At 60.7% G+C, this 12,282-nt stretch overlaps 1 protein-coding gene across 1 annotated transcript; it reads right to left on the minus strand.

Annotated features, from left to right (window-relative positions):
• Window positions 1-751: 751 nt before the first annotated feature.
• On the minus strand, window positions 752-5,837 carry LOC101563842 (potassium channel subfamily K member 16). The gene is made up of 5 exons (XM_004624187.2): window positions 5,633-5,837; window positions 3,083-3,197; window positions 2,065-2,228; window positions 1,258-1,423; window positions 752-1,036 (listed from the first exon to the last, which is right to left on the minus strand). The coding sequence occupies exons 1-5, from the start codon at window positions 5,834-5,836 to the stop codon at window positions 813-815; spliced, it is 873 nt and encodes a 290-aa protein (XP_004624244.1). The 5' UTR covers window position 5,837; the 3' UTR covers window positions 752-812.
• Between the last annotated feature and the right edge of the window lie 6,445 nt (window positions 5,838-12,282).

Genomic DNA, 12,282 nt, shown 5'->3' on the forward strand with positions numbered 1-12,282 from the left:
ATGGAGTGCAGGAGTCTTCGGTGCCCCAGGCCTCTGTGGGGTGTCCACAGGTCCCAGATGTAAGCTGAGCCCCTGCCCCCCCCCGCACGATGTGGGCCCCTCTTCCAGGTCTCTGGGGTGCTCCAGTCTGGCTGCAGTGCGGTCCAGAGGGCCAGGCCACTAAGGGCCCTACTTGCCAGGGGACAGAGGCTTCAGGAACAGGCACACGTCTACCCTGGACCTGCCCTGATCCTGTCAGTGCAGCTCCCCTGTGTCTTTCCAGCCCCACCTGCCTCGCCTCTCTCCGTAGAGCTCAGGGAGCCCCAGCTGGGGGACAAGTGATTAGGAGGGGAGTCGGTAGGGTGAAAACCCTGAGGGTAAGCTGGCCAGATAACTCAGCAGACTAAAGCGCCTGCTTAGGCAGAGTGAAGTGGCTAGGGTTTGATTTCCTGCACGTCATGCCAGCCCCACCCCTGGGGGCGCTGAGACAGCAATTGAGACTGGGCATGGCGGCACGTGCCCGTAATCCCAGTGCTTCGGAGGCTGGAAACAGAAGCATCACTGAGTCCGGTCTATGTAATGAGACCCTGTAGACACTGTACTAAATACATTAAAAGAATGAAAGGAAAAAGGTTGGGCCGGGGAGATATCTCAGTAGAATAAGCACTTGCCTGGCAAGTGCAGGGTCCTGAGTTCAATCCCCGGTAACACACACACACACACACACACACACACGCACGCACATACACACACACACACACATGAAAACCCTGAGGGTGGACAGCCTGGACTAGGAGGCCAGGGGTTGCTTGGCCAGTGGGGGAGGGGGAGGCTCATGCAGAGATGGGGCCCTTCTGAGGCCTAGGGAGCCTGTCCGGGTCAGGGCCTGGCCTTTCCTGGAGACCAAGGCCCCTGACCAGCAACCAGAGCCGCGAGCACCCATGCAGGAGCACAGGGCCCAGGGACAGGAGCAGGACCAGCCATGCCAGGCCCAGGAGGATCCACAGGGCAGCCAGACACCGGTACACCGAGACGTAGTGCTTGCTGGGGTCTCTGCCTGCCACAGGAGACACAGCGGGTGTCAGAGGGCACAGCGACCCTCAGGTTCCATGGCCCCATCATCCAGGGCCAGCCAGGGTCCCAGGGGGAAACACTGATGGGCCCCAGCCACAGACTCCTGAGGCTGAGAGCCACTGTCCCCTAGAATCATCCTGGCAGCTCTCCCTCACCCCCAATCCCAGCAGTTCCCCACCCCAAGACCCCTGCTGGTCTCCTCACCCACAACGTAGTCCCCAAAGCCGATGGTGCTGAGAGTGATGAAAGCGAAGTAGAAGCCCTCGCTGAGGCTCCAGCCCTCCACGTGACTGAAGGCCACAGGCGGGAGGACGAGGGTGGCCAGGGTCCCCAGGGTCAGGCCCAGGCCCAGGCCTAGGACCTTCAGGAGCTGTGAGGGGAACGGCCCTGAGTTCACTGGAGGCTGTGGTGGAGACAGGGAGGTCTGGGCCACTTGTGGGCCCAGGGCTGGAGCGAAGCTTGGTCCCAGTCCTTTAGACTTTGGGGTGGGGACTGCATCATGGGTGTGACCAGCCCAGGCTGCGGAGGCCTCAGCACCAGAGGGTGTTAGTGAGTCAAGGAGAGTCAAGTCTGAACAGGCTCTGGGCTACTCAGACCTTTAGTGCAGGAAGCCACTAAACTATCCCAGGCCCTGCTCTACCCCTGTCCTCCAAGAAGGCGGGTCTTAGGGGAAAGGAAGTGGCCCAGGGTCTTTTTGACCGCATGAAAGGACCTCAGAGCTCTGTGATGACAATGTGAGGCTCAGATTCCCCACCCGAGGACTGCAGGCCACAGTCAGCTCTTTCAGCCCCAGAGCCCCACAGTGCGCACTCCTTCCCTGGAAGGCCCTGCCCCTCGGCCTCTGCAGTCACCTCCAATGGCCCAGTTCCCAGCACAGCTATGGCGGCCATGCCTCATCTATCCTGCCTCAGAATTCAGCCTCCCCCCACCAGTCCTGCTGTCACTGCCCTTCCCCAAGGGGTTTTCCCTCCTGCTCTGACCTCTGAGCTAGCCTCGCCCCCCATCACTGACCTGGGAGCGCAGGGGCCGCTCCTCCCACCTCTCTGGGGCCAGCTGGGTGCGCAGCCCAGTGCCCAGGTTGTTGAGGAAGAGCATGTTGAGCGGGATGCCCAGGAGGGCATAGAAGACACAGAAGATCCGACCTGCCTCGGTGCTGGGTGCCAGGTTTCCGTATCCTGGAGGTAGGGAGGGGTGTAGAAAGTTCCGGACCCTCCTGCAGCCCTTGGATTCTTGCAGAGGTTTGTCTTCCACACCTAGCTTGGTGATCTTTTCTTTCTTTTAGGCACCAGGAATCAAACTCAGGCCCTTGTGCTTGCTGGACAGACGCTGTGCAGCTGAGCTACACCCCAGCTCAGGGATCTTTATTACAGAAGTCCTGCCTATCCTTGAAGGCCCCCAGCGCTTTGTGCCGCCCCTGTCCGATTACTGCTCTGCTTGTATTACTGCCCTCTCTATTGGACCCGACCCTGAGAGCCGAGCCTGGGCTCCACCCAAGTCCGCGCCCCTCCCCCTTGTCTCACTGCCCGAGTGCCAGGGAGGTGTGTGGGAGCGGGCGCCCAGGTTGCAGAGGGTCTGGGCGCTCCCTGGGGGGGCTGAGAGATGCAGTAGATACCGCAGGCGTGCCGTCCTCTTCGAATGCCACCTGCCGCTCGGGGACAGCCCCTGCACACCTGACTGTCCACTGTAAGGCAGGCGTCTTTGTCTCGCTGTCCCTAGGACAGGTCCAGGCTGCTGTGGAGTCAGCGTTGAGGGCCAACTCTCAGCAGCCAGGGCTGGCATGGGCGATGAGAAGGCCTCTCCTCACCCTCGCACGTGCTGTCCCCAGAGGTCACTGTCCCCAGAGGTCACCAGGGCATGACCCAGCCGCCAGCGGGAACCATGTGCAGCCCGACTGCCCCTCTCTCCTATTTGGCCGGTCCCCACCTGTGTCTGCCCCTCACCCTCGATGGGCCTCACCCCACCCCAGCACTTTAGCCTGGGGAGCCCCAACTCAGGAGGCTTTGGGAACCCTACATCCTGGTGTCCTCACCTATAGTGGTGACAACGGTGCCCGCGAAAAAGAAGCTGCTGCCGAAGTCCCAGTTGCTGGGGTTGGTGGAGTTGCCTTTGGGGTTCACGCCTTTCACCCAGGCTTCCAAGATGATCTGCGGGGCAGGTGGGTGAGGGAGAACAAGTGGTGGTTCGTATGGGGGTGCAGTGCTGGCTCCAGGTGGGAGTCATTGTGACCCTGAATGTCACTCTCAGCATCACCCCAATTCATGCATGGGTCCGGAGCTCAAGGCTGGGGTGGCCAAAAGCTGTGCAGGGTCGTTCACCCCCAAGCCAGCACCTGTCCCAGCCACGGTGGCCTGGGCTGGGGACCGCAGGAGGCCTAAGAGGGCCACGTAAGCACCCCAGGAGGGAGCGGGGTGGGGACTGCAAGAGTGGGTTGGGACCCAGGGCAGTTGTCAGGCCGGAGGTCCCGACCCTCCAAAGAGGTTGCCCGCATTCATGGGGCCTGGTCCACGAAGGCCCTAAGGCTACTCCCCGGGAGGCCTGAGAGTGGGAGCTATCAGGGGTGCGAGCTTATCAGAGCAGCCTACTGGAGACATTCCCTCAGGCCGCCAGGCTGTGTGCGTAAGCGTGGGCGCCTGCGGGGGGTGGGGCATGGCCTCATGTGTTTTATGTGTGTGTACGCGCTCCACGTGTTTCTAGACCCGAGCTCCTGCTGCCTTGAGCCATCTCTCCTTGGGCCCTGCGCGTTTGGAGAACGGGGTCCTCTCCTGCCTGCAGGGCCCGGTCCCCTGTAGCTGCTTGCTGGGACCTGCACTCCCACGAGCACCATGTCCACTGGCTCCTGAGCCACTCCCCTCCAGTGCTGGCCCTGGGGACACGGATGGCCTGGGTTCCGGTTACAGCGTCCCCCCGCGGCTAGTGGGGCCTGGCTCAGGATGCGGACTCAGGCTGTCCTCTTTCCCACATCTCTATCCAGGCCCTCCCCACAGACAGCACCCTGCTCCCAGGACCTGTGTCCTGCGGGGCGACACCCTGGCATCCATCCCCGACGGGTGGTGGGTGCGGACCCCTGTGGGCTCTTCCCCGAGGAGTGCAGGGTGCAGCAAGGGCAGGAGGTCGAGTTCCTTGCGGTCGAGCTCTGCTTCGCCTAGGCGGGTGCCATGCGCTCATGGTGGAGGCGCCATGCATGAGATTCCTGGGATGGAGATGTCTGCAAGCTGTGCACCCAGTCTTGGTGTTTGTTTTTTTATGTGTGATTTTGTTGTCATTTTGTTTCGTTTTGACTTTTTTTTTAAGATAGGGTTGGTGTCAGGCCAGGCTGGCTTCACACCCGTGAGCCTCCTGTCTCAGCTCCCCGAGTGCTGAGCTTGCAGGCGACAGCGCCGAACCGGCTATTGGTCCCCCTCAGTCTTGGCCCAGCACTACCCTGCCTCCCAGCCTAGCTTCCTGGCCAAGCAGGCTCTCTCCGAGGCGGAGGCTCCAGATGTCCTATCTGCCCTGGCCTCCCTGGCCTCATTCACAGAGCCGCTCAGAGCTCCCAGCCCCGCCCTGACAGGCTGTGGCCCCCGCACTCCCTGCCGCAAACTCCTGGAGGAGCCAAAGGTCTCAGGCCCGAGGTCCCCTGCCCCTGGCCAGCTGCTCTCACTGAAGGGCTTAGCGCCACCTAGCGGCGTTAACGCGCCCGCAGTCCCCGGCCTTGGGCGGGGGCGACAGCTGTTCTCTCACAGGCTCCTGGCTGGCTGTGGGCTAGGGCCACGCTCTGGGAACCGCTGCTGGGTCGATTCCAGCCACCAGCACGGATGCCAATTTATGCAGTGCCCCGAAGGGCTCTGTGGCCAGAGCTGATGCGATTGTCTCCACCAGTGACCAGCAGCCCTGGCTGACTCTCCACCTCACGTGCCTCAGTTCCCACCTGCAGTCTGGGGCAAGTGACTGGGAGACAACACCGGGAGGTGCTCAGCCCAGGCGCAGGTGGTGACGCACAGGTCCAGCTGCTCTGGGTGCACCAGGTGCTGGCAGACACTGGCTACCACTCTAGGGCTTCTGCACTGCTCTGTGCCTTCAGTGGGTGCTGTCACTGTGTCCCCTGCCCCACCTGTTTGCTTGTGGCTGCCAGAGGGAGACAGAAGGGGCGGCCTGTTCTGGCACCAGAGAGCTCCTGTGGGCACAGCTCGGTCACCTGGGCCACTGCCCACAGCCCAGCTCCAGGGCAGCATGGCAGCTGCTCGTGACCTTTGTGTACCCACCTGGGGACATGCGAAGGCAGGGTGGGGCCCAGGTTGGATTTGAGGGTGGGAAGTGCAGGGAGGAAACATGGACAGTGGTGACATCAGACACTCGGCCCGTATCTGTGCCGTGCATGACAGCTGCCAGGGCCTGTCACCTGTGGCCCTTGTCTGCAGGGCCATCACGCACAGGCAGGACACATGGAGCAGTGAGGTCCCACTGCAACCCCCATGCAGACCTAGGTGAATCTTGGACTGGGTCTGGCCAGGCGCTGTCTCCACACTTTGCACCCACGGGTCCATAGCCCCTGGGCCCCAGCTGTGGACCTGCCTGGAGCCCCAGCCCCTGCGCCCCTCACCTGTACAAACCGCTCCAGGGCCCACTGGTCCAGGCATGTGTAGTTCTCAAGGAAGCGCAGCTTCTCCACCTGGAACTGGTCCCTGGATTCAGCCTCTGCCGGCCTCTCCAGCAGCCGGAAGACAGTGGCCCCGAGCAGCAGGTAGCAGGTGTGGGCCATCAGCAGGGGCAGCACCCGGCCGCTGCAGAGCCCAGCACGGGGCATGGGCGGCAGGCACAGGCCCGTGGTCACGGGCTGGCTGCGGGGAGAACGGGAACCAGCGACCAGCCACGGGGCTGCGCCCAGCCCTGCTTCCAGGCACAAGGCCGAGGCGGAGTCTGTTTGAACAGCAGCACAAACAGGCCGCACCCCCGCCTGCCCAGCATTACTTCCACAGTAGCAGCCAGGCAGAGCGCCCCCCAGGGACCTCCCGGGGCTCCCCAGCCCTTGTCCTGCCCCCTGCCCTGCACTGGGTGGGCGTTTCCTGGCCAAATCTGTCAGTGACCACTCTGCCTGGTGTCTACACCTGGGAGGGCTTCCTGCTCCAAGCAAGTGTGAACGGACCTCTACTCAGTTGCCTTGGCTACAGAATGGACCAGGAGAGGCGACCGCTGCCCGAGAGCCGAGGAAGAGCCCGGGTGACAGATCAGGGCAGAGTAAACAGGCGAGCCAGCCGTGGGCTCCAGGGCAGCCTCACGATGCCGCTGCTAACTCGGACACTGCGGCATCCTTGCTTCTGTGGATCGAGTTGTTTGTCCTGCTTGAACTCCTCCAGTGGGCAGCTCCAGAGGAGGACATGCGGGGACAGAAGTGGGAATAAAGGAGAAATCAAGCATGTGTCCTGTCGGTACCACCAGGGCTTAGAGGTGGAACCAAGGCCACCCCTGCCTCTGCCCCTCTGCTCTGGGTATGTGTATGCCGGGGCCCGCCAGGGTGCTCTCCGGCTCTGCCGTTACTGCACCCGAAGCTGGGAGTCCAGGTTTGTGGCCTCATCGCAGAGTGGCGCGGTCATTGCCACAGTCAGTTTGGCTGTCTCTACAACAAGCCCCAGCCCATAGCTGTCATCGTGGGGCCCAAGCCAGACCCTACAGCCTGTGGCCTCCGCTAACCTGCTTTCTGGCTCCATGGGTTTCCCGGCCCTGGGCATTTCCTGTAAGAGGAGTGACACCGCACGGGCCCTGGCGCCTGGCATGCTGCGCTGCGCAGTGTTTGCAGGGCCCATCCGTGTGCACCTCTGAGCACCTGACTCCTCCTCATGGCAGAGTAACATTTCGCAGGGTGGGTGGGCCCCATCTGCTTACCCTGTGACACCCAGTGGGCAGACTGTGTGGTTTCCATTTCCCGCTGTCATGCATGACCCGGGCGTGTGTGTGGGCTCTTACGTGGACCCCTGCTTCCACTCCCTCCACCTCTACCCGGGTGCAGGTGGTTGGTCCCTCTGCGCCCTCTGTGCTGAGGTTTTGAGGAGCTGTCGCATGTCCAAGGTGGTTGTGGCTGTGCCACCTTATACTCCCTGCGGCTGCTGGGGTGCCAAGGCCCTGCTTTCTCTCCCCATTTTCTGTTTCCTTTCATAGCTGTGGCGGCTGCAGCTCACCTGGGGAACACCCTTCTGGTCCTGGCCATCACACACGGCCTTGCACCTGTCCCCTGGGCAATGGAGCAGACCCACCAGGCCCCTGGGCCTCCCTGGCTCCTGCTGCCTCAGGCTGGGTTCCCAGCAGGGGGGATTTGTGTGCAGCAGTGGAGTAAGCGGGGACACAGGGGCAGGCGAGGAGGCAGCAGGACAAGGCACTGCCCCGTCTTGGGCTGGGCAGCTCTGTGGGAGACGTGTGCCGTTAGTCCCAGTGGAGCAGGCAGTAGGCGCCTTCATTCCTGCCCCTTCCCTGGGCACTGCAGGTTGGACAGCTGCAGTAGGCTGCAGAGGGGCCACAGAGGAAGGGCCCGTGCCTGTGGCCATGGGAAGAAAGACCCCTGTGGCCCAGGAAGGAGACCTGAGGGCTGATGGGGTCCTGGCCCCATGTCCCAAGCTCCCTAGTGGTTGGGGTGGTCTGGACACAGCTCTAGCCCTGAGTCACGGATCTGCATGGAAGTTTGGCCACTGCTGGCCCTTGGGGGAGCCATCGTGAGCCCCACTTTCCTTTCCCCATGTGGGCTGCACCAGCCAGGCTACTTGCACCTGTCAAGGACGAGCGGGTGCTGCTGAGATGCCCCGCGGATTCCTGCACTCACTGCTCGAGGTTTCTCTGTGGGAAACACGAGCTGTGTGCAGGCTCTGCCAGGCGTTTTGTTCCTTCGAAGTCTTCCCTTTTTTTTTTTTTTTTTAATTACCAGGGATCAAACTTAGGACCTTGTGCTTGCTAGGCAGGTGCTTATACCACTGAGCTATATAACCCCTGGCCCCATCACCTGGTTTTTTAGTGTGCTCCATCATAATTTGAGCTGGAAGGGACAGGAACACCTTCTGGCTTCACACATAATGCAGAAAGCTATTGGAGGGAGCGCTGGGCAGCCGGGCTGTGAAACAACCTAGCCCTGCCATGATCGTGGTCAGGCTGAGAATGACGTCTCTCCACTGGGTCTGGCTGTGGCCCTCTCTGTAGGCGACTGCTAGGCTGGAACATGCTGGCCCTGGAGTCCTGCAGGGCTGCGTGAGGTGTCGGACCTGCCTGGGCTAAGCAGCCAGAACTCCTAGCTGTGTGGGAATGGGGCTCTTCGTGGAGGGAGGAGAAGGCATCTACTGTCCGCAGCCCACCCTCCTTGGTCCCCTCTTGATCCATAGAGATGGGAGGCAGAGGCCACCGTCCACCCTGCACTCAGGTGAGGACACTGGGTTGGCCAGGAGACGTGCAGTGTGCGGAGGCCTCGAGGTCATGGACAGAGTCCAGCCGCCAGTGCTCAGGGGCCACAGCAGCATGGGGCAGCCTCTCTAGCACCAGGTGTCCTTTGTGGGCTGGACAGGCTGTGCTAAAGAGGGCCACTCGGTGCCCTCCTCCTCTTCTTCCTCTTCCTCCTCTTCTTTTCTCTCCCCCCCCCCCCAGGTTCCGGGAGGAAGTGGCACAGGCTTCCCTCAGGCACGTCTCTCCACTCAGGTGTGGGTGGCAGATTAAGAACCCCAGTGTGCCGGCAGCCGCTGTAGAGAAACCGCGAGCGCTGCGCGGGCAGCAGGACGGAGGCCTCCTGCCTTTCCCCGTGGCCCTGGTGTCCTGCCTCTGGCCTCTGCTCTGCTCTGTCCTCTTCCTCTCACACGCAGGTTTCCCCAGCTGCCCAGAGCCTGGCAACTGCTGACCCTAATGAGGTGCAAGACAGCATCTGTCCCAGGAGCGGGTCCACTTAGGGGACCTCCGATGGCCCTGCAGCCACCCCAGCCTGAGAAAGGGCCTGTGGTGGAGGGATCTGGGGAGCTGCCAGCTCCTGAGGTCAGCAGAGCCCTCCTCCTCCCTCTCTGTGTCCACTCTGCCACAAGATCAGTGTCCCCGAGGGCTGGCACCTGTCCTCCTGGCTGGTTTAGGAGGCCCTGCGGGATGCCAGGGCCTCCCCACCCGCGACTCCCCTCAGGACAGTGTGATTTATGGTCCCTTCCAGGAATTACTGCTGCTAATGGGCAGAGCCAACTTGAGCTTCCCTGGGGGAGGGCAAAATCAATTAATGGGGAATCTATTTGGCCAGGCAGGCCCAGGGCCTGACATCCGGAGGTGATAAGGGGCTTTCTGAGGCTGAACTAATAGGGAGATCGGAGGAAAAAGGAGAAAAACGAACCCGAGATCAATGTGGTGCACGAGGGGCAGAGAACGCAGAGTAAACAGAGCAGCCGGGCCTCCTTCCGCCTGGAGGAGCAGAGATGGGGAAAGGGCAGGCCCGGCCCCATGGGCACAGAGCCCTCGCTGGCGGTCGCTCAGCTCACACGTGTGCACAGAGCCGGGGGACCCTCGCCCAGCCGGAATCAAGGGGTGAATGAGGCCCTCCCGGCCCAGGAGCGCTGTGTCAGGGGAAGGGCCCGGCGAGGAGGAGCCCAGCCTGGAGCCCGCTGTCCTCACAGCCCGCCTGGACGCTGCCCCAGTGCTGAAGCAGCAAGTCCTGGGCAGAGCGTGGGGGACCCTGGGGGCTCCCTGCAGTGATGGTGTCCGGTGGAGGTGGGGTGGCCTGGCCTGTGCTGTGGGTCTTTATCACCCTCTTGAGCAGAGGGCGTGAACTCAGAGGAGGCCGGGCCTACTCTGCGCAGCTGCGAGGACCCGGGAGCGGAGGGCCCATTCGGGGTGAGGGGAACCCCACAGGCACACACGGCTGGCACTGGGCTGGCTCCGTGACAGCTGCTGCTGCTGCTGTGTATGTGAACACGCACGTGGGTTTTGGGAAAAAGCAGCTTCCCTGCTCAGACGAGCCCTTCCCCTGAGCCTCAGTCTGCAGCACACTTACGAGGGGCCCTGGTTGAATGGGGGCTGTTCCCCATTTCCCCAGCCTTGGAGCTTGATTTCGAGGGCTCCACACTCCGCTCTGAACCGCACGCCTCTGCCCACGTGGGATTGTCAGAGCAGATCCGGACAGGCGCGGTGCATTCAGCTGGGCAGGGCCCCAGGACGCCGGCCGGGAGCGAGGGAGGGGCGGAGGGGCAGGCGGCAGCCCAGGGAGCTCAGAACGCAGGTGACCCGTGGGCAGCGGGGCTCGACCCCATGGGACACTGTCCCTGCTTTCATCTGTCCTCACCTCCCCTCCTGTCTTCATGACTACCCCAGGAGGCTGGCTCCGCGCCACACGGGGCCACACCACACATCTGTCAATGGGGCCTGGACCCAGGAGGTAACATCTAGGCGGGGGATCCACGGTCCCTGGACCGGGCCAGCCCCCGAGGGCCCAGGACACCAGCGTTGCCAGAGACTCAGGCATTGTTTCACAACGGGCTCTGGAACTTTGCACACCATTGTCAGGATCCGTGAGTGTGGGTGCATGAGAGCATGTGTGTGCATGCGTGCGTGCGTGCGTGTGCGTGTGCGTGTGCGTGTGTGTGTGCATGTATTTGGGGAGTCTCTGTTACAGTGTGTGACTGTGGTGGTTCAGAGGATGAAAAGATTGCTTGGAGATGGGATTTGGCCTAAACCCTGAGAGGCCAGAGGGGCAATCTCAACTGAGAGTGTCAGTGCTAGGGATACCCCAGAAGTAGCCCCAAAGCTGAGAACTTTGTGGCCTTTATTTAGAATATCAGTGTAAGAGGAGGGTAAAAACAGAAGAAAAGCAGTTTGGGCAAGGAGCTGTCTCCAGTCTAAATATTTTATTGCGAAGAGAGGAAAGACAATGGCCAGACACACGCACTTACTTGAACTTCTTTTACTTTTCAGAGAACTTGTGTACTCCTGCCCAGCAGTTTGAAGTCTCACTCCTCAGCCAGGTCCTCTGCAAACCTCCAGGCCAGGCTGCTGGGGTCTGACTGGTCTCCCTGGTTTACACACTTCCCTGAGGGTCTGCCGTGTGCCACATGAGGGTAAGGGACAGGTTCCCCCTCCCCCGTGGGATGCAATCTGAGCAGGAATTCCCTGAGAGGGAATCCAGGGAATGACAGTGGCCTGAGACATCGGTGTGGCCCTGGTTCTGCTACCTCTAAATGAGGGGCTATTTACTCAGCACAGATTCTGTGCTGGCAAGACAGCAGTGACCAAGGTAAGCAGGTCTTGCTGTCATGCATGCTGTCTTACAGGGATGACCACATTACAGACACAGCAAGAGAGGCTGGGCATGGTGGCACACGCCTGTAATCCCAGCACTCAAGAGGCTGAGGCAGGAGGATCATCTACAGCTTGAAGCCAGCCTAGACTACATGGCAAGATTCTGTCTCAAAAAACCAAGCCAAGGGCCAGGGATATAGTTCAGCGGCATAAATGCCTGCCTGGCAAGTACAAGGTCCTGAGTTTGATCCCTGGTACCAAAAACAAGACAAAAACCCCAAAACAAAAAACACAGCAGAAAGAGAAAGAGACTCCAGCAGGTAGAAATGAAGAAAAAAATGGATGGACAGTGGCTAGAAGCTACTACAGCTGGATGGTCAGGAGCAGCCCCTGGGGAGGGGACATGGCCACTAACCAGCTAGAAACAAAGAACCCTTCTCTCTGCAACCTATTCCCCACAAACCAGTCTCCTACAGTTTAAACACCAGGCACAGGGGCACATGCCTAAACCCCAGCACTGGAAAGGCTGAGGCAAGAGAGTTGCTGTGAGTTCGAGGCCAACCTTGACAACATAGTGAGACCTTGTCTCAAAAAACCCCAAAATTAATTAATTAAACAGCTTAGAAATCAATGAAGCTGGCTGGCCAAATAGCTCAGCGGATTAAAGCACCTGCAAGCAGGTGCAGGGGCTGGGAGTTCGATTCCTGGGCCTGCCGGGCAGGCCCCACCCCCAGGGCACGCTGAGATGGCAATTGAGACTCGGCGTGATGGCATGGGTTTATAATCCCAGCTCTTGGGAGGCTGTAAACAGGCAGATCACTATGAATCTGATCTAGTAGTGAGACCCTGAGCACCCTGTAAACCCTTCCTTAAAATACAAAAAAAAAAAAAAAAGAAAGAAATCAATGAAGCAAAGATAACTATCCATATGCATGTGATTACGAAGTTTCAAAGCCAGAATTTGAACCTCAGTGCATAACCAGTGGATCCCAAGAATGGGGGAAAGATCAGAAAAGC

Source organism: Octodon degus, unplaced genomic scaffold (genome assembly GCF_000260255.1).
Source record: "Octodon degus isolate 3935 unplaced genomic scaffold, OctDeg1.0 scaffold00005, whole genome shotgun sequence".
Lineage (NCBI taxonomy): Eukaryota > Metazoa > Chordata > Mammalia > Rodentia > Octodontidae > Octodon > Octodon degus.